General features: G+C 43.6%; 1 protein-coding gene across 1 annotated transcript in view; it reads right to left on the bottom strand.

The window, feature by feature from the left end:
• The window catches only part of SWAP70 (switching B cell complex subunit SWAP70), a 36301-nt gene extending 9148 nt beyond the window's left edge, over positions 1–27153 (bottom strand). Inside the window, exons 1-7 of the mRNA XM_058027151.1 lie at positions 27013–27153; positions 18200–18340; positions 13121–13294; positions 5222–5449; positions 2592–2738; positions 2229–2337; positions 812–993 (exon numbers count right to left, since the gene is read on the bottom strand). Of these exons, the coding sequence (XP_057883134.1) occupies positions 812–993; positions 2229–2337; positions 2592–2738; positions 5222–5449; positions 13121–13294; positions 18200–18340; positions 27013–27111 (1080 nt within the window). The 5' untranslated portion in view covers positions 27112–27153. The remainder of the gene's footprint in view (positions 1–811; positions 994–2228; positions 2338–2591; positions 2739–5221; positions 5450–13120; positions 13295–18199; positions 18341–27012) is intronic.
• Between the last annotated feature and the right edge of the window lie 728 nt (positions 27154–27881).

The following is a 27881-nucleotide window of genomic DNA, read 5'->3' as shown; positions in this document are numbered from 1 at the left end:
ACTTAAAACCCTAAATGCCCTCACAATATTTATAGCTGCAAAGATCACTGAAGTGTTTCCTAAGGGCTTAAACTGATGGGTTTTATTTATGAAAAACTCAAGCATTGATACAGATTTGTCCTAAATGGGAATGCAAAAAACTTACATTAATTTAGGGAGGTAGTGGAGACATGTAGAGTAAACAAAGGAAGACCTGGACTGCTCTAGCAGCAGGGACTCAGCAGCCAAAATGTAAGGCAGCAAGTGGGGAGGGCTTGAATTAGAATATTGAGCTGTTCAAGACACACCCCACACTAAAAGTAAGAAAAGCCATATTTTGTTTTTAAAAATAGAAGCTACAGAAATTCATCTGTGAGAAGAGTTCCCATAAACATACAAATACCATAACAAAACTTGGGGTAAACTATAGAAGAAAATCTTCATAGCAAGCCCCATGTTTGACATATGTGTCTGTCAGAAAAAGAAAACAAAAAGCCCAAAAGCAACTGAAAATATTGGTCTCTCCTGTCTGCAGACACCATCCACAGAGCTGGCAGGTTCTTTTTCACCAGACTGCTTAGTACAGGGGTTTGAAACAAGCACAGCTGCCCTGGAGGAGTCTGCTCCATGTGCCTGAACAGCACAGAGATGCCCAGCCCAGCCACAGGCACTGAGCTTTGGGCCCAGCCTAGCCACAGGCACTGAGCTTTGGGCCCAGCCTAGCCACAGGCACTGAGCTTTGGGCCCAGCCTAGCCACAGGCACTGAGCTTTGGGCCCAGCCCAGCCACAGGCACTGAGCTCCAGGCTGGAGCCCCGGCACTCCGCTCCCACCTTGCGCACGGTCTCCAGCTCCTTCTGCTTGTTCTCGTTGGCCGCCTGCAGCTCCCTCATCTGCCGCTCCAGCTCCTCCTGCTCCGCCTGCAGCTTCTGGCGCAGCTCCTTGCGCTTCTGCCGCGCCTCCTTGTGCGGGGGAGCGCTGCCCGCCCGCAGCAGGCTCACCGTGCTCTGGATGGCTGCAGGGACAGAGGGAACCGGGAAGGACAGTGCTCAACTCTCTGGGTAGACTCTGCAGTGCTGTGCTCTGCTGGCTGGGGGGTTGGGGATTTTTCAATGGGTTTTTAAATCAGAAGCACTGCTGTCAGTTGTCCTAATTCTCATCAGGCTGGCTGTCAGCACAAAGGTGTGCTGACAGAAGTGAAAGGCACTTAGCTCTCAGGGCTGGCTGTGTGCCACAAGGATAAGTCTAACGCAATTGACATAATGCAATTCCACTGCACTATGTCAATTCCAATATTGATTTGTAACAGGCTATGGACATAGGAGTCACTCATACACCCGGCTGCAACAAAAAACCCAACACTTGAGGATTTCTTACTACCTAGACTCAGTGACTTACCAAGGAGTAAAGTGTTACCTGTCTTCCCTAGAGCCAACCTTAAACCCTGAATTCTTACAGATACTCCAAGGGAAAACTTCTCCCAGTAAGACAGTATGTCTCATTCACTTACATACAGTGACAAAATATTTAAGAAAGCAAAGCTGAGGAGTGGCAGATGATTTTGGTATTTTATTCACATACCACAACCATGAAAAAAAAGTCTCCTTTTGAATCATTCATCATACACCTGACTTTGGTGCAATAAACACATGCTGCAGGTAAAGAAGGAAGTGCAAATGAAAGCCCACAGCTCCAAATATTTAACTGCTGCACATTCTTCAATGGCATTGGCAACAACAGCTTTGCAAGGGCTTCTACCTCACTCTGCAGATGGATGTACCCTTCACATAGCTGGGAAGGTCTCACAGGAGGGGGACTGTGGGAATAGAAAAGCAAGCCCTAATTCCCAGCTTTACCCTCAGCTCACCAAACCATGCTACTTCAAGCAGCACTGTACAACCAAAGCCAGTATTTTACAGTGCCAAAATGAACAAGGTTTCCCCTTCTCCCCAAAAGCAATGATTTACAAAACTGCTTCCCTTCCCCATCCCTAGAAGTACAGTCAATATAAAAAACAACAATAACAACCATTTCATTTTGGTTATGGCTGCCTGAATGGAGGCACCTACATGACTGATTTCCCTTATGCGGATCCCGAGTCTCAGACCCCTTAAAGATCCCAAAACAGATGTGCCCAAAACAGAGATAGCAAAAAATCACAAGACTATGAATTTCAAATTTGAACAAAGCACTGCTGTAAGAATTCCACTGACCTTAACTTTCACATAACTAGCACTTTTGAAACCTCACCTTGAATCCATTCCTGCTTCTTCTTTTTATCAGAGGCACTGATCTCAAAGGTTTTATCAAGACACTTGATGAGGAAAAGGCATTTCTTTCCATCTTTGTCAGGCAAGGCCTAGAACGGGTAACAATAAAGATTAGCTTTGCAAACACTGAAATCTAAGTTATAAAGTCAAATAGCATTTATGCACTTATGTGTCACAGAGATACAAATACCAGCACTAAGAGCATTTATTAAAAGGGTGTTTATGAGCTGGTGTCATATGAAGTAAAAAAGCTCTGTTAAAAGATACCAGGAGTCAATCCCACACACAAAAAAGGATTCACTCTGATCTTTAGAAACATACACTGTTTTTGGAGTGCTTTTACCTCTACACAACAGTTGCCATCCAATATGATGTCTCCCTTCTTTTCCTTTAAATCTTCACTTACATAGTAGGAAATAATATTGGGTTTTAGCACAAACCATCGTTCCATCCAGTTTTTCCGCTTGTGACCCTTTTTCAGCATGTAGCCCTGTTAAAAGCAAGAGAGCAGCTGAAATGCCTGTCCTCTGTTGAACCATCTGGTCTTTTGGTTATGTAAAGATGTAAAGACCCAACAAAGCCCACAGAAAAGTTACCTCATAGCCCCAAACAATTTCAAAGTTAGTCAGTATTTCAGTTGTACCTTCCATTTCTGTAATCATATTCCCCAAATACTTACATACTCTTGTCTGACAGTTAACTTCCAAAAAAGTCAAATCACAGATAAAACTGAAACACCAACATCAATATAAACTATGAACAAGTCATATAGTAAGTATACTTTGTATCCAGAGAATTCCAGATTAAGAGGATGGCTTTAATCTACTTTAATCTATAACTGGTGTGTGTGTGTGTATATATATATATATATCTCAAATGTGCTTGTATTAAATATATATATATAAAAAGAAATGTGCTGTGGCATATTGAATCCAAAGATATCTTTCTCTACAGGTCTGAGGGGTAAGAAAACATTCAGAACAGTTGAAGAAGCTTTCTTGTTTAAAAAACAAACCAAACCAAGGAAAAACCCAAGCCACCCCTACACATAGAGCTTATCTGTGCTCAGCTTCTCCAGCCACTGAAACGTGTCCAGAGCCAAGGCCGTGCCTATTCCCAGGTGCCATCCCACTCCTCTGCTCCACACCAGGAATGCACAGCTTTGTCTGCCACCCCCACACTCGGGGCTGAGATCTGGCTGGTTGCAAGGTCATGTGAAGGACTCCCGCAGCTTCAATCTTTCATGCTTTGCACAGTCTAAGTCATAGCCAGGGTTTTTTTTCCTTTCCTGAATTACCAAATTTGCTTTCAAAGCCAAGTCAGACTAATACTTTCCCCTCAAATTTCTGCAACATATTTACCTATTATTTCAGTATCAGCTGCCTCTCACCTTCCAAGAACCCATTGAGAGCTCTTGAAAAGCAGGAGCTTTTTCACTCCAACCATCACACAAAAGAAACGTCTTTCAGAACATTAAATACCACAAATTTAACTATTGCTGCTACCCTCTGTAAGCCTTACAGATCCAGGATGTGTTTAGAAGGGTAGCACGATGCTTGGTTATGAGACCATGTGTCATCAATTAATACCTTGAAGCAATTATGTGATTACTGCAATAAACAGGACAATTCTGTGAGGATAAGGTGTGAGGATACTGAAATCACACAGAACTCTGCCCTCCACCAGGCCAGTAAGTGTCCAAACTGCCCAGGAGGCACAGGGCCAAATCTTGACACAAACTATTTTTAAGTGCCAAGGATCCATTCAAAGGCACTCAGACATCCTTGAGAAAGAAGCCCAGGAGAGGAAAGAAGGAGACACAAAACAATCAACAACCAAAAAAAAAAGGTGTGGGGGAAGACACACAACGCAATATCAAAACTGAAAAGAAATCAGATTTCCTCACAAGTTTCAAGTAGGATTGAACGGACACTGGTTAATTTATTTTCATGGTACCAAACAGCAGAATGACTTCATTTTGCCCTCAACTGACTTTACGTGTGTGTGTCACCAGCCCTCATCTCCAACAGGCAACCAGCAGTTAACAAAAATAGACTTTTGCATTGTTCTGTGGGTATTCTGAAATAATTTCCTGTGCCAAGACCTTCTGATGGTTTCTTCAGAACAGCTTAGGAAAGCCTGCCAAGACATCCTTTGTTTCTCTCCTCACCAAGAAATCAAAGATTAAAAAAATTCTCTTGTCAGGTAAAAATCAATTTTAAAGAGCTGTCTAGGTAAACTCTGCTGTGACCCCTCAAGTCCCTGTGGTACTTCAAATTCCCATGAAAGAAATGCAGTTTTTAAAGGCACTCCTAAACTGATAATCCAGTCACTGGAAACCTGAAGAAAGAAGTTTGCTAAGAATACAAAGGCCAGCATGATTTCTGGAGTCAGAGTGCAGGTAAATAAGTTGTCAGTCATGTAGCCTGCTAAGCAGAACAAGAAGGGACAGCCCTCTGGAGCTCTTGCACACCTTTCTGCCCTGCTGAAGTGGGGCACTTGAGAAGCCAAAATACCCTGGTCCAGACCCCCTTGTTTAAATATAGAGGTTGTGTCCAGCACAGCTGCCTTTCCTACAGCATAACTGAAACTACAGAATAGCATTTCCAAAGACTGAAGAGCTGTAAACAGAACTGAGAGCATGATGCAGCTATTTTGTGAACTAACAAGCAGCTGGTACTAGTGTAAAAAAGGTAATATTTCAAGTCAGAGCCCACTTCTTTCACTTTCTAAAAGCAAGCTCTCCCAAGAAGCAACTCATTCATAATACTGCTACAATTACAACAATCTGAACAACAGGACAATTTCTTTTATAAAAATAAGCTCATATTAAAGAACCCTTACAGATAATTTACCAAATTTCCTCCTGTTCATCATTCAATAGGATAAAGAAATTTGAGCACAAATTGAACATTTTCTAACTAAAGCAATAAACAAGTCTACTTTAAAACATTGGTTCTCTGTGGTTCTTACCTGCTTGAGTACATCTAGAATGAGCTCATTAAAGACCTCACTGATTGCCATGGACACTGTCTGTCTGTCCATTCCTTTACTGAACTGCCCACTCCCGATGAGCTCGATCAGCTCCCACGCCGAGAGTCCCTCTCGACTGGTGTTGAGAGCAACCTTGTAATGGTCAAACTGCTCCTGCTGCCAGCCTGCTCCCATGGCTTCCGTGATCTTCTTCAGTAAATATTCAATCTGTGCAGAAACACAAGCAGAAATCCATCATTTGCAGAAAAACACATTTGCAAGTGTTTGAGAGCTGTAAAGGAAGCTTCTCCAGAGACTCCCATTACCGCAAGTTTCCCATGCTCACATGTAGGTCCCCAAACGTAGGTGGTTCAATTAACAAAGGTTTTAAACTCCTGTCCCAGCTGAACTCTTCACTGCCAAGCCCATCCCTCAGCTACTCTCCTCACATGAAAACAAAGAATTGAACCTGACAGCCTCATTTAATATTTCAGATTCCTACAGAACACATGGGACCTTCCCTGCAACAGCTTCCAAACTGTGAATGACTGAAGGGTGAGAAAGCAAGAAGCTTCAGAAAGTATTTTGTAAGAAAAAAGCAAACAAATAACAAAAAAAAAAAAAAAAATAAGAAAAGAAGGCTGTTTGGACTAGAAGTAAAATGAAAAATGACCATGGTATGATTTACACCTGACCCCTCTTCTCTAGCTCTCAAGAACTCCATCCCTGGACACAATACTGACAGTTGTATCAAAAGAAATAAAAGAAATCTTTCACATCTGCTTTTGTTTCCCAAATAAATTCTCCTTGTCCTTCCATCTTTCATCACTCTGCAAGCATTACCATGCACAGGACAGCAACACCAGTAACACCAGTCAAAACAAACACAAGAATGAAAAAGAAGCAAAGAAGGCTGGGGCTCTTTAGTCTGTTTTTTTTTTTTTTTCTGTTGGTTTTAAACTCATCAATGTTCATTTGCATTATTTTAAAGTAAACCCACCTGCAGCTTTGAGGACATGCAAAATGCTTTTAATGACTCTCTAAATGAAATAATAGGTGAGGCCCTTCCTGCGACAGCTCAGAGATCTGAGTCTAATAGCTGGTCTAATAGGCTTTTGAGTCCCTATGCAAGAGATCTGGGAGTACAAAGAAATAAAGAAGTGTTTTTGTCCCCCACACATTTCACCACAAGGACTCCCAGGTCTCAATATATTGTGGCTGCTGTTTCTCCTCCAACAGTCAAATCCCTTCCTTTCTCCCATGCCTGCGGTCAGGAAACACAAGTGTGCAGTAGCACAGTAAATCCCAAATCCCCAGAGGGATGTGCTTTTCCCACTATTTCAGCTCAGTGACTCTTGGTGTCACAGCCCCTGCTCCAGGGCATGTGGTAATGCTGCAGCAAAAGGAGAAGCTGCAAAGCTGCTGCAGCACCAGGAGGAAGGTTCTGCTCCTCTGAATGAGCTGGAAGTGCACACACCTCCAAGTTGTGCCTGGCACATCCTCCTCAAGTCTCTCTTAGGAGAAGACAGCCCAGCCAGGCACAGAATGTGCCTCCAGAAATTGTGGAGAGCATTGTTTTTCAGGTCAGCCTTACCAAGACAGTTCAGTAAGTTTTAGCTCCTCGTGCAGTTCTTACCAGCAAAGATATGGTCAAACAGAGGCCTCTGCAGAAGTGGCATTCCAATTCAGTCTTTAAAATAAGCTTTGCTGATTTCCACTCTCCAAAATCCTTACGTCAAAAAGACAATTCAAGGTTTTCAAGCATTGACTACCATAAATCCTCAGTATTCAGTTACTGGCAGGAAGCAGCTTACTTCCTACTCCAGACATGTTTTATAGGAAAAAAAAAAAAAACCCAACCCAAAAAAAGCCTTCACAGAGTGCAAGAACAGGAGCACTGAAAAGCTGTTTCAAACCTCCAAAAACCTTGATTTTTTTACCCATGTTCAAAACACATTCTGCCTATCTGCTCATTCCCTTTGAGCAGCATCAGTCCTGAACAATGATCCTGGACTTTAACTGGAAAGAAAGCTAAAATAATTCAGACTTCATTAGGTAGATAACATATCTGCCAAAATGCTACAAATAGTAATTAAAAAAAAAAAAAGAACTCCAACTATTAAATTCATTGTTCCAGAATTTCACAACCTCTTACACTGCTTGAGGCATGGCAACTTAAGGCCTCAAACTCTCAAATTCCTTTGGTTAATTATCTAAAAGTATCAGGTCTCACCTGCAGACAATGGAACACACACACAAAGAGCACACCAGAATAATTTTTTCCCATCTTTGCTCAAGCCATATAAGTAAAATGTGGATCAAACTAATGGTCTGGAAATGATGCAATGCAGAACTCTTGGCTAGTACATGTTATCATAGAATACACTAAAAATAAGTCAACACATTGTTTCCTTTACTGTCATTTGTACACATTTTATCTTTTTTTGGTTCATAGATTAGATTTAACCATTTAAGTCTGTCAACCCTCACCTACAAGTCACTTACATGAATACAAATATCCTACAACCTCACCAAAGTACATAAAATACTCATTATTTTGAACTACATTAACTCTTCTTAACTGAAAAATGACCTGTGCATGTTGCAATTCAATTTCTAAAATTAAAAAAAAAATTAAAGGTTTATCTTGAATTCAGTCACATACATGGCTAACCAAAGTTGCCAGAAAAGGTTTATCTGATCTATCTGCTCAACAGCAACAGTGACTTTTGCACAGTATGAAAATGGAAGTATGAGGTAAATACAAAGAAATAAGTTGCAGCAGTGTGAAAGCAAATAGCAACCACCCATTAGGTGCTCAAATGAGGAACCCCTGAGAGCAAATGACATTTCCCCTCCTCCACAGAGACATGTCAACCCAGCAAATAACTGACAAATTAAGTCTCCTGTCTCAAACATAAACTACTCTTGTGGCTAAAAATCAAAAGTGAAGAAACATTTGCTGCTATTTTAACAGGGCCTTGCTTTCAGGTCAAAAGTATGCAAAATACAGGTGCAAAAATACCAGGGAGTTGTTAACACTACACACACCAGTAGGGACCCACACTACCAAAACCAGCTTCCATCTCAAACTTTTCAGCCAGAATTTTGCCAAGAGAAATCAAACAGTAACAAAGAACAGAGCTCTAACACGAATCTGTTTGGGAGCTTGTTTCAGAGGGCGCTTTATTTTCCCCATGTTTCAGTGCCTATTTGCTTTTCTCTTCCAGGTACTCCTGCTTCCACGGGGACTGAAGCATCAGATTTTTCACAAATATTTCTGATTATATGAGTGGGTCTCTTAGAATGAGAAAAAGAATGCCAAGGAGGCCTTCATGCCCAGCAGAGCACAGCAGACAAGGCTATTCTGGTTCACACTATTCAAATAAGGTTTGTGATATTAACAGAGCAGATGTTAAAAGTCCACTCACATTGCACAAAATTCTGTGGGAATGTATGTTACTGGGCCACAACCTTAAAAGCAGTCATAGCCCCTCTCAAAGTCATCATCAACTCATTTTCTTCATCCCATCAGAACATCACTTACTTTTAAGTCAATAATTGTTTCTTCCTTTCCACCAGCAAAACTGTATTCATTATCCAGTGTAAGCCACTACCTGCTTTCTTTTTTTTTTAATATTTAATCAGTGTTAAGTGATGTATAGTAAACGGGAACTCAAGAAACAACCTGCTGTGTGAGCTGAAAACTACTTCATGCAGCAGCCAAGGAAGAAGGCAGTGAAATGGGAATAGCAAGTCCTCCTAACCAAGTGACTAAAAATATTCCTAACCACTGTCATCAAGTTTTAGAGATCATGAGTCAATTAAAACCCCACACAAGCAGCTTTCATTCTCTTTATATCAGTTTCAATGTCATTTCTGAAGGGCCAAGGGTCAATTCCCAGTATTTCATTCATTCTTTCAGTTTCTGGTACTAGAATGCACAAGGAAGCAAACATGGCCATACAAACACACTCCAAAAGAATCACCACTGGATCAGATTCTCACCTCCCCAGGCTAAGAAAACATCACCTCATTCTGACATGCACAAAAAGCCACGTAAGAGTTACTCATCTTAGGAGGATTAGAAATGCCATCTGTTAATAAATTTGAAGAATACAGGACAAGTGAAAAATGACTGTACAATTTTTCCTCACTAAGCCAAAAGCAGAAAATATGTTTGGTTTATTTGAAACAAACTGTGAACACTGGATTACAACACTGAGTATGCAGCTTGCAGTGTGTGTATCTCTGAGTTTCACCACGAAGAATGGCCCAGAAACACAACTAACCACACACCACAGCTCTCAACGATAAAGCATTCCCAAGGCTGCAGTCACATGTCCAGAAATAAGAAAGGGGAAGTGCCTGAAAACCTTTTTATGAAACAGAAAATGTCTGGTTAAAAATTACCAAGACACACAAATGAGTTTGTAACAACTAAGAGGTGACTTGTAAGGAAAGCTCATGACAAAGAGAAATATTTCTCCTCTTATGGATTCAGTTCTCTCCACCTTTTTTCCTTCTCATGGAAGAGGTAATGCCAGCAAGAGCTGAAGGAAACACACACTTGGATGTCTGCATCTCAGATGATCTAATGGAAAATCTGGCTGTGGGGAGGGGAAGGAGCTCCCAGGCAGTCCCTGCTTTCTGCCTTGGCACATGAGCACCTTTGCAAAGTAGACATTCATGGATCTCTGCTCCTTCCCAGCTCTTCCAAGGGCTCTCAGCTGCCCACCAGTAGGCAGCAGAAGGAACACTGGAGTGCAAAGCCATTCCCAGCTGTGCCCACTGCCCCCTGTAACCATCTGTAACCATCTCCTGTCTCTGTTGTCACCTGACTTCTCCCTGTAACACAGAGGGATCCTCTCAAGTTTGAAGTCACATTCCAAAACTGCACACCCCACCCCAATCCCTTCCCCACACTGGATTTACAGACCTTATCTCCCTCAAGTGCAGGGCTGGCATCCCTCCTTCCAGGGCAGGTGAGGAGCACAGGCCAGTCCTGCCTCTGGCTTTCAGCCTGGCCTCTGCTGAACAAGCAGCTTCTGGCCCTTGCACCACCGCTCCACTGCTTTCAGATGCTCTCCTGGTAGCTCCTTTCCTCACTTTGCTCTGCCTAAAGCTCTTCTCAGCCTGCATCTCTGAATCCTTTCCAAAGTAGCCTCTTCTCCCTTCTCTGGATGAGCTGCAGCCATTCCCCACATGCTGCCCATTGAACCCTTGGGCAGGGAATCAAGACTTACACTTTGTAGTACTACACTTTGTAGCTGGGGGTAACAGCCCTGCCACATTCAGCTGTCCAAAAGGAAAGGCCCAGCACAGCAGCAGCAGTGCAAAAGTACATGACATGGGCAAGAAGGAAAGACAGTGGCTTCAATATTTAGTCAGCATAGTGCAAATAAGGTGAAACTGCACTCAAGCAGGAGGCTTTTCCAGATATGAGAAATGACATCTATGAAGTGACAGCAGAAACCACTTATCTCATTTTAAAAATTGCAAAAAAAAAGGGAAAAAAAAAAAAAAAAGGAGGAAATTCAGACTCCCAAGCATGTTTCAAAGAGCAGCTGCTCCAAGGAGGAAGAAAAGGCATCCTTACAGCCACATGAAGTTGTGTTAATACATTCAATGGAGACAAAAAGAAGTCTTGTAATTTTCAAGATAGTATGCAAAAAGCTTCAAGGGATCACCCTTCCAAACTGAAAGCATGTGGCAAGTTTCTCAGTTATTTATAAAGTGGAAAAGAAACAAACAAAAAAACCAAAACAAAAGCCAACAAGTGGAAGGGAGGCAGGAGGGGGAACAGCTGGATCCCACACAAACAGCTGGATCTCTGAGCCAGAACTGCAGTGGATGGTGTGTTGCAATACTCTCAGCCAAGGATTAGAGCAGGGCAGGGCAGGAGAGCCTGCTCCCTGGGTGGGAAGGGTAGTCACACATGAGAGGTTTACACTGCCCTCAGCAAAACATCAACAGCACAAACAGCTAGGCTTCCATCCCCCTCCTCCTCTCCTTCACTTCACAGAAATCCCCTCACTGTACACATGACCTGCAAGGCATTTTGTAAAAAAAGGCAGATACAAAACATCTGAGAAAAAGCAAAACTGGCTGAAACTGAGACTTTGCATTTTTACTTTGGGAATTTTGTGCAGAGAGCAGATGAGTAAATGGGAAATTTTCCAGAAGTACAGAGAACCTGATGCAGGAGCAGTGCAAAGCAGAAAGGAGTGAGTTCAACAGGCAGCATTCCTGCGGTGGCTGATTACATTACCTGTGTGGTCTGAGGGAAGGTGGAGTGAATACAGGCATTGTATATGATAAGAACAGAGCAGCCTTTCTTTATCAGTCAGGCTCTGTAGGCTTTCTTTAAACATATTGCATAATTTAAATCTTGCTGTAATCAAGGAGATGCAGACACAGATCCACAATCAGAGTTTTTAAAATAATCCAAGTAGAAGAGCAGTTCAGGTTAACCTGGACATGAAGGATAGGAAGGAAAGCAAACAACAGCACATACAAAATCTGGGAATCAGGAAATTCTCAGCTCAGTGCTGACTCTGCAGCACATCTGCCAACATTACCTGGCAGCAGCCACAGAAGGCAGCACCAATCTGGGGCTTCCTTGGTGGAGAAGAAGTGGGGAGCAACACCCCAGAACTGGCAGGGCTGAAGCTTTTAACCATGCCAGCAATGCAGGAGATGTGAAATGTCTGCCCACAGGTAAGCCAGGCTGCACAGCAGGACACACTGCCAAACCAGAGACATGGATTGCAATCCCAGTTTTGGCATCTTTTAGTGGCTCTGACCTACCAAGCCAAATATAGCAGCACTAAGAAAGGAGGTGTCTTAGCTTTTATAACCATGATCCCTGCTTCCCAGAACCAACAGAAACAAATGGGACAGCAAGCAAGAAGACTGTCTCATTTCTCATGGGAATACAGCATGCCAGGTAGGGCCTTGGCATGGGCCAGTCTGGCAAAAACTAGAAATGTGAAGAGTGAAAGTGTCCTGCTAAAAAGTGAGTGAGAAAGCAAAACTGAAGAGTTTATTTTGATAGGAGAGCTATCTGTACTGGAGGGTTTGGCACAACACCTTGGAGTCCAACAGTTATGTTGTGAGTAGCATGTTAATCAGACTGTTTTGATCCCTGGCTGTTCAACACTTGCAAATATTTATTATTCCATCCTCCAGTGCTGAACTGCAAACCCCTGAGATTTGCATACACAGTTTTGCAAGGGGTTATTTATGCCAACAGTTCTGATCTTTCTGCTCCTTTCCCCACCCATCCCAAAGGGGAGAATAGTGGAGATACCAAAATCTTGCTCTAGGGTTAAAATACCTATTTGAGTGCTGCCAATACTTGTTCAGTATAAAGAGATCTCTCTGGTGTTATTCCCTCTGACATTTCAAGCAAGAGTGTTCAGTGGCTGGCTGGTTTTATCAGAAACAGACACCACCAGAAAATTTTGTATTGTCCTGTCAGGAGAGTGACATGAGACTGAAGACTCATCTTGCAAGTCACAATAACAAAGAACATGAGGGCATTTTTTTTCAGAATCACATGGACCTTGTAAAACTGTAACTACCTATAAGCAAGTGCAGTGATTAAAGATCACATCCATGCATATCCTGTTTATCCTGTTTAGTCCAGCCTGCTTAAATGACAGACACACAGAGCTATCAATATCTCAAGTATCCTGTGGAAATCCCCATATATCCACCCTGGAAGAAGACAGAGAAATGCATCCTTGGCCTTACAATAAATAGTAAAAGAGGGGAATAAAACTTTTAAATTAAACAATATTTCCTCTTAAATCTCTAGAAAGTATCACATTTAAACCAGTTCAACTGAGACATTTGGCAAACTGGAGTTAAAGAGCTTAAATTTTTGTTTCTTACCTCCTCAGGTACAATGATTAAAGGGTATTTGTCCTCTGACAAGAAGTTAAAAATAACCCACACTTTAAATGCATCTTCATCACTAATCAGCAAAGGACTTTTAGAGAGGTTCTTTTTAGCACAGAGAGTCCAGCACATCCTGTTGAATTCAACTTTGTCAAAGTTCCCTTGAACCTAAAGAGAAGAAATTGAAGAACAACAAATTGATATGCACAAATGGCACAGAATAGCAGACAGACAGGTTTCATCATACAAAAAGCAGCAAGAAAATTGCAGTTTGCATGAAACACCAAGGCCCAAAAAGAGCACTGTAACAACCTAGCCTGACTTCCTGCATGGGGTAAAATAAGGAATTCCTCCTAGCAAAAACTGACATCCAACCTCCAATTTCTGGTTGAGTTAATTACACTCTGACTCCATGGAAAGGAGGCTACAGTGCACTCTGTGTTTCCTCTGGCACATTAGCTTCAAAACCACCTCCAGAACTCAGTTCCAGCTGCCCTCCTATTGCACTGGCTTACTGAGATTTTATATAGCAAATTTGGAAACCAGCATAGCCAAATCCACATGTGGATATGCTAAAAGCAATATTGGAGCAACAACTGGGAAGGACCCTTAGTATGTTTTTTACTTCACATTACTCAAACTAACTCTTCAAAAGTATTCATAAACACAGAATAATTTTGTTTCCTCAAATGCTAATCCACTTAAAATCTTTGCTTTTTCTCTTTGCTTGCAAACATTCACCTCATTGATACAAAAATGCCTCTTGTTTTCATTATCCTTTATCATATCTAACAGCTGCATCTACAGATCTGTGAATTATTTATACAGGTAAGAGCTCTCATTTACTGTTTTATTTTCAAACCCTTGTTTAAGTTATACATTAAACCTATTTATTATCTCCCTATAACTTAGCAATGCTATTTCTTTACCAATGTGTTACTGATTAAAGCATGTTGGGCACTGTAATGGAAGCCCCTTTGAGATTCTGGAAGACACATCTAAGGAACAGGTTGTTGTACCTCTTGTGGTAGGGAGATCAGTAATGGTCAGTGGTTTTTTTAAAGATAAGCCAAACCACAGATCTCAGGTGCCTCAAGAGCACCAGTGCAAACTGTCTGATTTCCTGCCCAGTCGGCAAGCAGTCAAATACAGTGACCACACCACACTGGCTCAGTCAGTGGCAGACATGGGAAGTCGATGAACTGATGTGAGTGGAGGGGAAAAAGAGGGGAAAAATGATAAAAAAATAAATACAGAAGTAAACAAGAAACCAACCTGATGACAAGAATAGTCTCCAGGCATAAGAGTGAGATATCAACAAAAATCATAGACTTTACATGCTTGCAGAGGCCACAGCTGTCCTTTGAATGAGGTGGCAGCTGTAGGAGCCAGAGCTGCTCCAGCCACAAGCTCAGCATCTGTCTTGTTTGCACAAGAAACACAGATCTTGACTGAAACACCAACTGAATGGACAAACACCCTCTGGATGGAGGGCTAGAAGTCAGGATTCCTTCTCTGTTCTATTCACCAGCTTCACTCCTTGGCTACTCTTGCCTGTGCTTTTTCTGTGTCTTCTCCACCTTGCCCAATGAACCAGGACTTCTCTTCTAGAAGTGCTTTTCCCGCCTTGACAGTGAGCAGTTCCACCCAGGAAATGCCCTGGTGGTGCATGGGTTCTGCTACCACAGCAAAGCAGGAGTGCAGCCCCTCAGACACCCGCAGCACGTCCCTGCCACCAGGACTGTTCACCAGCTGAGCAGGAGGTTTCAGAACCATCTTACCACAGGGGAAGAGGTCCCACAGTGCCAGCAATCCCACTTTAGACATGTAAACCCTTTTTTTCAGAATCCAGATTTGGTTCTGAAAAGGACTTTGTGGGGCCCACATGTCATACAGAACAGAGACACTGTTTAGGAATTATTCAGGACAATAATTACATCAGCACACAAGCCCTGGCTCTCCAAAATAACAGTTCCAAAAATATAACAAGCATTGGTAGTGTAACTTGCACTCATGAAGTTGCCTGGAAGATGAGATAACCTGAGGTTTGAACAATGTCTCCTCTCACCAGGACTGTTCCCTGCTCTGAATAAGGCCTGCTGTAAAATGACACCACTGCCATCACTGAAAGGGAAACATTTCCAATTGGGATTTAAAGGCAGACATTGTAAATAACAGAACATGCTAAAATATGGTTAAGGAACCAAGTAAAACAAATTATGAAGACACTATACCGGCAAATCACAGCTCCCTCCTGAAAGAGACATTTAGAGGTTTTGTTTCTGACACAAGAAAATTCTAGACAGATGAATTTGCTGAGTAACAAGATGCATAACACTGGAAATCATCAATCAGACAGTACTAATTACTCAAATCATTTACTGAAATTACCTATGTGAATAAAGGAAATTAGTTGTAGCAAATGTACCTCACTTAACTACCTTGTCCTTCTTCACAACTGTCCCTTTCTTATGATTCCTTGGTTCTATATAAGGAAGCTTTATTGCAGAATAAGTTAGCACCAAAAAAAATATTAAGTATTACAACTGCATTTAAGAGTACAAGTTATTTCCAAAGGTTACAAAGTCCTCTCAATAAAATTCTAAGTCACAGCTATACAACTATTTTAAAAGAAATTTAAGAAATCATCCATAAAATATTTATGAATGTCTTAGAGCAAATATCTTAAGATCAAAAAACCTTTCTTGAGCCAGTGGCTCTTGCTTGAATCAATTAATTAATTCACTGTATGGAAACTGAGAACTTCCTGTGTATCTGGGGTATAAAGCATCACTCTTTTTTAGTAGCTTTACTGACTAGAATATACTAAGAGCAAATTTTCTACTATCACCCCATCTAAAATAACAGATTAGGCCTTGGAAAAATAAAGAAGGAGTTTCTTGTTTGCTTTTTTTGTTTGTTTGTTTTAAACAAAGGAGACACGCAATGAATCAGTGACTTCATCCCACTGCATGTTGTCTTTTGGCACTGATGTAAACTCATCTCTAAAAGAAGAGAAGTCACAGACAAGGTTTTTCCTGTCCAAAAAGACAGCCTTCTGTCCAAACAACTTCACTAATTTTCTTATTTACAAGCATTTAGTCAAGATCAAATAACATCAAGTTATAGATAATTTAATCTTGTTCCTTAACACTTTCATCTTTTAAGATTAACTGATGATATGGATATATCAGGCAATCACTGGAAGCCAGATCAGTATATGAATAAAACAAACCAAGAAATTATACAGTCATGCTCTTCCCTTTCATACCTACTTACTTACATAGCCAGGTCTGTAATTTTAATATAAAAGTGTTACTTAAATGCCATTTTGCTCTTCATTTCCATAACTATTCTCCCTAGAAACACCCTTTAACAATAAAGCATTTTTATATTTGAAAAAGCCATACGTATCTCTTTTGGGTTCTCTTTACTTAATGGCTTCCTACTGTCTACAAAGAGCATTAACCCACTGTGGTTCAGCCTCTCCCACTGTAATCCTTTGGTCAAAATAATATAGGCCTATTCTTTTATCCTAGAATTTGAAAAAAAAGACTGCTTGGTCTCCACAGGATCTCAGACAGCCAAGATGAAGCAGAAAGGCTATCACAACTTCTTTGGGACAAAGCAGGATTCTTCAGCATCAAACAACCAAGACATTAAAGAGTTACCTTGACGTGTAACAAAGGCCAACAACTCCCACACATCAAACAGGACACTTGGCATGTCTCTCATACTCTTTGGGTGGGAGAGAAACACAGACTAGAGAGGCAGAGAAGCTGATAAACTAGATAGAAGCTGATAAGCTAGATAGAAGCTGCCAGACTGCATTATATATATCACATTTTCCACCACTACTAAATGGAGGAGCAGAAATCAGCAAATGGGGCTGAGGAGTTTGCATCATCTGCAGTTGCTGCACTGGACTTCTCGGCAGTGTCAGTTCAGGACTTCTTCACATGATGAAAGAGAGCAAACAGCTCTGCATCTCTGCAGCCACAACATCAAAGTTTGAGGGTTTCTGGGGCTGGCCCTCAAGTGTACAAGAAATCAGTGGTGTTGAAGCTGCTGTTTCCACCATCATGTGAGCTGCTTTCATTACCCAGCCCAGTAGGTGAACAGAGTAGGTGAACAGAGAAAAAAAGCAGGAAGATCACTGTTTGGGGCTTCCTCACTTTCCAACCCAGTGAGCACCTATTTTACAACATGATGGAGAGGAGAGGGAGAGCCTTGCTGGCTTTCCAGAGTTTCTCCTGAAACAAGGCACAACAGAAGACTGACTAATGCTCAGACAGGAAAGGAAAGAACTTGCAAGGCAGAACTTCACAACACACCCTAATGTCACCCACTGTAACCTTCTGAAGGGATCTACTTATTAACGTACTTTGTGACACAGTGAAGATATTTTTACCCTTTCTGTTTGCAAATGAGTCTGTGACAATCATCTGTTGTAGCTGCAGTATAATGTGGGACAACCCACAGCTCCCAGACACTTTCAGATAAATTCAGGCTGAAGTGCTTTATTGTCACAGCACATGTCACAGTTGAGACAGCCACAATTCACAGAGCATCACCACACAATTTCAGAAGGCTACAAGCCTCTGCCCTTCTTGTTCTTTAGCACAACCTTTCATACCCCTCAAGTTCATGCACTGCACCTGTGAGCCCTCTGCTCCCTTTGGTGACTGGTCAGTAACCCCTCAGCACTCCCTGGCTCATCACCTCCAACACTGCTCACCTGCCTTTCACAGCTGCAGCCCATTGGGGATGGGGCTCAGCCCCACTCCCAATTCCCACAAACTGTGTGCCTACTCTTTATTAATATGAGCACAGTTCTGCATGAACACCGTTAGGCAAGGGCCAGATGTAACAGGAAATACAAGATGTGGAGAGCAGTGCACCCTTCCATTTTTAGGCACAGGCTCCCCAGAGTAGCCACACCATGGGGACCCCACAGACACACTCCCAACCAGTGTCTCCACACCAGCAGCAGCCTCCTGCAGGCACCAGCTACCACAAAGACACTCTAACAACAAAAGCTGATACAAGAAAGTACGAGAATTCAAAACTTACCTTTTCCAAGATGAATTTGTTTAGGTAAGGCATGTAACCCTGATTGGAAACTGGTCCTTCGTCATCGTCCCTAAAGTGCTCTTCCAAGGCCACTGGATCATGGGGAACATTTAACACTGTGCACAAGTTGTGAGAAAGGACCTGAGGACAAAAGAGAAACCAGTGACACTGCTGTCAGCTTTAACCATGGTGGGTTCCCTCCAGAGCAGACCTGTGACTCCAAAACCATGTGCAAAGTGACACTTTGATGTCACCACAAGTTCTGCCCCACAAAGTTTTGCAAAACATAACTAAAAAATCCTCACTTGATGGTTTCAGAGAGCTGACTGTTACAGAAGCAATGTGAGCAGAGAGGTCCAGCCCTAGAGAGCTACAAATGCAGCTACACAAGCTCCCCTTTGTACATATATCCCCATGCAGCTGAAAACCAGGAGAGGCATGCAGGAACACCAGAATAATAATTGCAGAGTGAAGTCAGACAGCCATCAAAACAACCACAAACACCTAGCTCTTGAAACTATAAATATTTATTTCTAGTGAAAATGAGTAACAAAGAAAACAATTTAATATGTAGCTTTAGTTTACAAAGAAAAGACTATTCAGATTAAAGCATTAACTATGGATTTCTTTCATCTGCTTGCTTTTGGGCTGCTTCTCAACCCTGACCCCATGGCTCAGCTGCAAAGGAAAGTAATGTTACAGAAAGAGGAAGGGTTTAGGTGTGCTTCTCAAATTTTTATTTTAAAAAGCTATTTGCATGAAGTATGTCACGAACTCGACACCCACTAACACTCATGTCTGTTCTTGAGAAATGACCTTCAAGAAGAGACTACACACTTGACTAATTTTAAGGAAGTACTGAATTACTAAAAACAAACTAGCCAGCACACCTCAAGCTCTTCAGCCCTAGCTGAGCTTTGCAAGCACTGACCAACACCTCAGTACCAACAGGAAGGCAGAGCCTGGCCAGGAGGGATTCCTGTGCCACCAGCACTTCCCAAAAAACAGCAAAGCACCATCATCCCTCCCCCTGGCGGTTCACACTGTCTGGGGTCAGGTCACACCTGTGACAGGCTGCCCACATCACCCCTTGGCATGATGCAGAGCTGAGCTTCTGGAGATGATGTACCACCAACATGAGCTGGGTTAAGGATTTAGTATTACACACCCTGGCACAGTTTGCACAGAAAAAAATGCAAAAAAGGCAAAAAAATACAGCTAAAAAAATTACACAAAGGTAAAACAGATCACATCTTTTCAAAAAGGTATGCTTTTATTTTTGCCATTATTTTTTAATCGACAACTACATGGAATGAAGTGCAACTGACTTTTGTGGGTTTTATATAGAATTTTTAAAAAATACCAAAATGATGCAAAGGGAAAACAGTAAAAAAAACCAAATGTGCAGAAAACTTATAAGCATGTCTATTTAGGTGAGTAGACATAAAAGATCCTCAAAGATGAAGTAGTTGTAAAAGAAGAAGTGAAAGTCTGAAGTTGTCAAAGCCTAGGAAATCAAACCAAAGCTACACACTTAAAATGTCTGGGCTTTCCCCCACCCACCTACCCCCAAGAAAGAAGAAAATGTACATTTACTATTCTGATGCATTTAAAGAAGACAGCAGAATCTAAGTGTTAGTTAGCAGGAAATATTACAAAGATGGCCCAAGATGTATATTCAGTTCAGAGGAGCATTCCTTTCTATATACCTCCAAAGTTAAACTTGCTTTCAGAAAAGGAGACATTTCCACGAGAAATACATATTTTCACAGATGTATGCTAACACGAAGGCATCAGAGCCAACATCAGAGCTAACATTCTAAGGTCTAGAATTTTATAAAGAGTTAAACAACAGCATCAGCCATAGCACAACAAAAGCTGCACTTCCCAAAGCAGCAAAAGAACATTTAGAAGTTATCACACTTCACACCACTCTCCATCAACACTTCAATCCATCCTTGTCTCTAACCAGATCAAATATTTGAGTCCATGTGATTTACATATGGGGTTGGGGGAATGTACTATCATGTGTGCTTCCCCTTCTATTTAAGACTTCTGCTGTTATTTATAGAAGCCTGAGGGATTCTTGAATTTCTGAGAGAGAGAGAGATGATCATTGTTTTCCAACCACACTGGAGTTGCTAATACTATAACTAAAAAAATACTCAGCTAACAAAAATATTCTGAAAGCATGACTGATTTCAGCTTACTACCAAAGTAAATTAAAAAGTCTTGATAAAATACTTTCTTATCGTGTGCTTTCTACATATTTGTCTTCTCCTTTTTTTGGTGTGCTTGGGTTGACAGAAACCTAGGTGCTTTCCACATCAAGTGACCAACTTACCAGGAAAGAATTCCACTTTCAATGATTTTCTAAGATGTGCCTTATCTGCCATCTCTCTGGTGCCCAGGGCTCTTTTCATAACTCAGGAAATTCCTCGGTGCCTGCCAAAGCTGCCGCTCTCTAACGCGGCCAAGCGCCAGCTGAATTCTTCACGTGCAGGGTAAGCCAGAAAAATTCTGCCCCGAGGTCTCCTTTGCTTTGGTTTTGTTCTCTCAAATCACATTATCTGGACCTGAAGATACTCTATGTTAATTAACCATTTTAAAAAACCCCAACAAGCAGCTGAGCACCAGACTAATTGGGGTACAAAAGAATCTCCTTGCCTTGCAGAAGCTGCATCAAGCATGAGGAAGTTTTGCAGCAGTCAGGATTATTCCCCCAGTGCCCACAGGGCTGCTAGGCAGCTTTCTCCTTCTGCATTTATCATGCTCTGGATGCCACATTTAACAATTTACCTTCGTGCCAAGGCCAGTTCTTGCCCCAGCCCACAGACTCATCTCTGCTGCAGCACACGGGCACAGTGGGGTCCCCAAACTGGGGTCTGAGACAGCACAGGCAGCCTGCAGGGGGTTCATGACACCAGTGCACTCCAGGTACAACAACTCCTTCACTTTCAAGGGAAAATTGTTAAGAAAGATGCCTGATGGCATCCCATCTTTCCCTGGGAACACTGGAAGTGTTCTGTTCCAAATACAAATACAAGCAAGCTGAATGCCAAAGGTCATCACAGACTTTGGATTTACTTTATTATGCCCTGTTTCATGCTGCTTTACCTTCAGGTCTACTCTGCCAGAGCTGCTCCCCTCTTGGGTTCCCTTCTTCCAAAACTTTCAGCACCTGTTGAATTGTTACCATCTGAGTAGTTTCATTTAACCAGGTCCCAGAAAAGTGATCTGCATTTCTACAGAGAGAGGGAGAAATGCTAGACTACTTACTGCTCAGTGACAAAAATTTGGCCCAGATAACAATGGGAGCCTTACCAAGGCAGACTAATCCTGCAGCAGCCATTGTCAGCTTCTTGGTAGTTTTCTCTTTTTATTTTCCATCTTTCAGGGGGGTCCTCCCACTCCCCTGTCTCTTTTTCAGATTTTAAGATGTTGGCATCCCAGATCCCGACAGCTCCATTCAGTGGCTTTGTGTGAATTCATTCCAAGACATTCTTGGCTCATCTCTCCCTAACATCCATGTCAGCAGCCAGCCAGCCAGCCAAAATAAGGCTACTCACAAGCACTTTCCCTTTTTCTTTTATGACCAGTGCTAAAAGTAGCATCATATGAGCTCCTCGTCACAAGCACCAGGTCATTTCATCCAGGGCACACCGTACACACACCACATCCTGCATCACCACATCCCCAAGGTCCAGCTTCCTTATCCACTCAGGCAGCACATACCCCACCTGGAGCCTCATTATTCAACATCAGGTTTTCTGAAGCAGCCTCTTTCCCAGCTGGATGAGTGTATTCCAGCCCAGGTTCCTGACACTTGTGTCCTTCATCCACATCAGCTCCCGTTCCTTCATTTGCTCCTTTCATCCCTGGGCACTTGCATACCCCTCATCACCATTTTCAACAACTTCACTCTTTCTTTTGCCTTCATTATCTGCACAATCCCCCTTGGCCTCCAGTCACACCCTGGTGTCAGCCTGCACCTGCCCAAGGAGCCACAGCCTTTCTGTCCTGGGGCTCCCAGCCCTTAGGAAGAGCTCTATGTAAACATACTCCCTGTACTGCAACTTTCTTCTACATCTTCCCTGACAAAAGAGAATCACAGAATCCATTAGGCTGAAAAAGACCTCTGAGATCGTCAAGTTCACCCTATGACAGAACAGCACCACGTCAACCAGACCATGGCACTGAGTGCCACATCCAGTCTTTCTTTAGACACCTCCACGGACTCCATCACCTCCCTGGGCAGCCCATTCCAATATCTAATCAGCCCTTCTGTGGAAAGATTCTTCCTAATGTCCAACCTGAACCTCCTTAAGGTTGCAGCTTAAGTTTTTGTCCTCTTGCTGGTTGCCTGGAAGAAAAGACAAGCTACAAGCCACTTGGCTACAAGTTCTCTTCAGGCAGTTGTGGAGTGGTAAGGTCACTGCTGAACCTCCTTTTCTCCAGGCTAAACACCTCCAGCTCCCTCAGCTGCTCCTCACAGGACTTGTGCTCCAGACACTTCACCACCTTTGCTGCCCCTCTCTGGACTTGCTCCAGCACCTCAATGTCCTTCCCAAAGTGAGGGGCCCAGAACTGGACACAGCACTTGAGGTGTGGCCTCACCATGCCCAGCACAGGGGACAATCCCTGCCCTGCTCCTGCTGGGCACACCATTGCTGATCCAGGCCAGGATGCCACTGGCTGCCTTGGCCACCTGGGCACAGGCTGGCTCAAGGCTAAACAGGCTGCTGATCCACTGGGAGCTGCTCCTCTCAAGCACAGCCTCATGGCCCTGTCATTTCCTCAGGCTCCCTGTTTTAGTCTAGGCTAAAAGGCTGCCTGGGCTTTCCTGGCACAACAGCATCCCTCCCTCACGCCTCAGCGACAGCACTGCTACCATAACTCACACACTGTGAGCCCTGCTGACAGCCCCGGAGCAGGACCCTGTCCCTGAGTCACAGTGAGTAATTTCCTACTGCCCTGCACCGCTGCACAAAGCCAATTGTCCCACGGGGTCCTGCCCACTCGGCCAGGCTCCCACCCTGCCCCTGCCTCACTGCATTGTTCAAGGTCTTCCTCTGTGCTCAGACCTCCCCTCTCACCCCTGATTACACCATTCTTCCTCTTCCCACAGGCCACCAACTTCTCATCTAGGGGAAAAGCAAAGGCAAGAGGTACAACAAGCCTCTAACACTCCAGAAATGAGAACAGGTATGGATTTTCTAAGCCTGACAAGTAGTTTTGGTCACCCAAAGTTATAACACAGGCCTGAGTGAGACAGTATTTACACATGTGGCTCACCATCCACATTCTGCAGATAGCATCCAGGAGTCCAAGACCCCAGGACTTAGAAAACAAACCCCAATGCAGCATGGAAGACAAGAACACCAAAATAAACCCACTGCCTAAGCAGAGACAAGTCACAAAGCAACAAGTGGAAGAGCTTCCAGAGAGGGGGTAAAAACTAATTGGTGGATTTTTCCAAGATCCAATCATACCGACACACACTACTAGCAATTTTGCTGTCAGGTGGAACCATATGTAAAACTACAGAGTTTCAAGACCCAGATGAAAAGTGAATTAACAAGTTAATTTTAAAACTGCAGGTTGTAAGACTGACAAAATCCAATCTAAAGGAAGCAATTTGGATGTAGCTCGTGCTGGAATCACAGCAGCAGCTGTAACTGTGTACACAGAACTTACACTTTGAACATGCCAAAAAACACACTGGCAAAACAATGACTGTGTCCAGCTTTAAAGCTGTAATTTAAGAACAGAATACACAAATGTTTCAGCTGATGTAGAAAAAAAGACTAAGAGCTGCAGCCAACATAACAGTAGAATTTCTGAAGACTACCAGTTGAAAAAAAAAAAAGTAGAAAAACCCAAACAAACGAACAAAAAAATCAGTGCATACTGGAAGCAGACAATATTCAAAATTACACTGAGGACTGATTTGACTGTCTCCTCTCTCAGCAGCTGAGAACATATACAGAAGATACAAATGGATAGAAGACATCTCATGACATCCTTACTATTCCAAGGAAGTCTCATTTTTGCCCTCAAGCATTTGCTGTTTCTCCAGACTACAAAACAGACCAAACTGACTCACCTCCATCCATCTGCTCTAGATCTACTGAAAACAAATGTGTGATGCAAACCCTTTGCAGCAGGGCCTCAACCACAGAACACACACACACACATATTTATTTTTCTCATAGTATTTAAAGTTAATTATTTATTTTTATGGAAGGATCAAAGGTCACTTCTAGGCAGAGTAACTAAAAATCACTTCCTCTAACAACCAAACGTATTATCCTTAGGAATTTCCCTGAAATGTGATGGCACCACCTTATACTGGATTACAGAAACCAAAGACCCATGGCCAGTAGGTTTTCTTACTAAGAAGGGAAGTGTTCAGCAGGTTACAACACTGCCATTCTCACAAAACAAAAAGGTTTTCATAATTTTTTAAAAACAGCCATTCCACTCAATTATCAAGCATATTTTTCTAATGTCACAGATCTCTACTAACCTGTTGGTCTCCAAGCATTATCAGTGCTCCATTTTACAGGAGTGCTGTATCTTCCTCATGCTGATGAGAAACACTTCATTGGGAAATACCTTCTAAGGACAACACAGTCCTATCTCTATCACACAGGAACTTCTCTTTTGCTGTCCTGCCTGCCCTTTTTGACCATGTGGGGCTACTGCCACCCTGCACACCTTTCCTCCCCAGCAGGACCATCAGTCTGACACCACATTCAGCATTTGCCACAAAAAGTCTATGTAAGAACACCCTCTACTCCCTCCTGAAAACTAACTCTTGGTGGCCACAGGAGAAGGTGGCAGCCTCATTTCAGACTTGTTTCTGCACTCCCAGATCCTCCACCTGACACTCCCCACAGGAATAATTATGGATATTGATTGAATATTAATTATTTCCACAGGAATTAATAATTCTGTGGGAATTAATTAATTATGTCTGTGACATAATTATGTCACAGACAGAACTGCACAAACACACAAAGCCCTGCTTTTTTTGATGACACTGTACCAGCCTACCAGCACACTGGCAGCTTCTGTAGCCACTTTTTTCAGGGCAGCACCTGAGTGTAGGAATGTGCCCTTTGTTGTCAGAGTGACAAAATTATCTTTTGTCTCCTTAAAAAAGAAAAAAGCTCAGAAGTTTCTCTCCTCAGTTAGGTAAAAAGACACCTCATAGGACCTTAGGGACTTCACCTCAAATTTAAGGATTTAAGGATAGCCAATTAGAAGCCAAAAAGTCCTGCCTAAGCAATTTACTAGAAAAAGAAGACAACAAAGGAACTAATCACTTTTGTGAGGTGTTTTACCAGGAGCAAGAGCCTCTTACACTTAGCTTGGTTTTTCTCTGTAATGAGCTTTGTTATTTTGCCTTTTAATAAAAACTTTTCTGTTTCCAACACTGCCACAGAAGCCATCCTGCTGATTTTATACCATATGAAGTAGTGAGCTATCTCGGGTGTGATATAGATCTCCCAGAGTTTATAAGAGACCATTAGCTCAAAGAGACCATTCTATCACCTGAGGTTTTGCACTGGCCTGCACCATGACATCTGCAGACATCCTCAGGTGCGTGCACAGAGCACACCAGGTGTGGTGGGCAGCATGACAGGAAAACAGGATTCCTATAAAAAGCAGGACGATAAAAACAAAAAAAAAGCTTCTCTGCAACCTGCTTTGGTTTGTCCTGCAAGGCTGAACACAAACACTTGCTTTCATTGACACCCCTGTGAAGAACCCAGGGCCTGCACACATTTCAGCTGGAGCTGACAGCCAGGTCTGGCGTCTGGCCCGATTCCTGCCCCGCCGTCACTTCTGGCCGAGTCCGGCTCTATCTCACTGCCCCATCACCCCAGCAGAAGAAAAGGAGAAGAGGAACAGGCTGCTGGCAGCACGCTCTGGACCCTCATTACATAATGCTAAAAATAAAGTCCGTGAGCGACCACAGCCACGCCAGGGAACAGCACCCAGAGCACGGGCACTGCGGCTGGTGGAGTGAATCGCACGAAAGGCACAAGCCTCGGCTGATCGCTGCTGCCCACGCAGCCCCAGCGCCGAGCACAAGGACCCACAGTCTCCAGTGTCAACAGGTGTTGCGTTCTTATTCAAAATATTTATTTAGCCAGATTCCTGCTATTATTCCCAGGCCAAGACGGTCCCATAAAGCAGGGCCAAGACGGGACTGGATTCAGCGAGCTGCCTGAGAGCTCTTTTAAGAGCACAAACACTACTTCAGCGTATAAGCTAAGGAAAGAATGGCACAGTTGGAGCCTCTTGACTAATTCTCCTGTTTATATCCAAATAAGAGGGCACTGTGGAACCTCTCTCTCCCCTTGGCAAGCTGTGAATTTCACTTGGACGCAGCCAATCCCTATAGATGGGACCTTGTGGCTACCCCACAAAAGATTTTGGCCAGAAAGGGTAGCAAGGACATGCGGTTGAAAGCGGACCAGAAGCACAACAAGGGTTTGTGCGCTGACATCCCGGGGAGGACGGAGCGGAATGAAAATCAGCCTGCCCGGGCTCCAGGACGGCTCCGCGCCAGCCGCCTGCAGGACGGGGGTGGCCGGGGCCCGCGGGGACAGCGATGCCGTGGCACGAACGGCGGGGAGACCGCGATTTACAGCGCTCCAAAGAGAGCCCCAAAGCGAGCGCCGTGTGCCCCCAGCGCGGCCGCCGCCGGCAGGTCCCAGCCCGCGCCCCGTGCCCGCGGCGCCAGCGCTCGGCGGGCACCGACCCCTCGCACCCCACCGGACCGGCCGCCCCCCGCTTGCCTTCAGCTGGGACTTGGAGACCTTCCCGCTGCGGTCGAGGTCGAGGGCGGTGAAGGCGTGCCAGATGGACTTGAGCAGCTCCTCCTTGAGCCCCACCATGGCCGGCCCGCTCCCGGCCCGCGCCCGCCGCCGCCGCTGTGCCCCGGCCTGCGCCGGCCCCGGGGGCGCGGCCCGGCCCCGCTGGCGCCGCCCCGGCAGCCGCGTCCCGCCCCGGCGGCCCAGGAACCCGGGGGGGCGGCCCGCGCCCCTTAGCGCCGCCCGGCCCTGCGGCTCAGCGTCCTCCGGCCCGCCAGGCTTCCTCTGCTGCCCCAGGTCTGCCTTTTATTCGTACTAGGAAATGCGCTCGGTTAAATGGCCAAGTGCTGCATCCTGTCCCTTTCAGTTTATTTCTGATGACTCGGTGTAACATGGGTGCATAAATTAACATTGGTCGCTTTCGTGTTCTTCAGCACAGTTAAAACACTGTTCAGGGTTTTCACCTCAGATGAGATGGTAAATAAAACAATAAGAAATTGTCATTGTGACATGCTACTGGACAGATAAATTAACATTGGTCGCAGTAAATAAAACTAAAAAATTGTCATTGTGACATGCTGCTGGATAAATAAAATAAGCACTACATGGTAATGCAGGCTGTCATGAATATGTCAGTGAGCCTGATACTGTTCTGTCTTTCCAAATAATTCCCCCCTAGAAAAAACTGTGGGTTTTTGAAGGACAGGAACACAGTTGAGTCTGTGAATGGAATTTATGAAAGCCTCAGGTCCAATGTTCCCAGCAGGGTGTACCTCACAGTAAGGAGAGCAGCTTTCCTCCCGGATTTTTTCTGCCCCACAAACAGCTGGGAAGGAAGGCTGCGCACAGTGGAG

This window comes from Melospiza georgiana, chromosome 6, assembly GCF_028018845.1.
Source record: "Melospiza georgiana isolate bMelGeo1 chromosome 6, bMelGeo1.pri, whole genome shotgun sequence".
NCBI lineage: Eukaryota > Metazoa > Chordata > Aves > Passeriformes > Passerellidae > Melospiza > Melospiza georgiana.
This window is presented reverse-complemented; position numbering and strand designations above follow the sequence as displayed.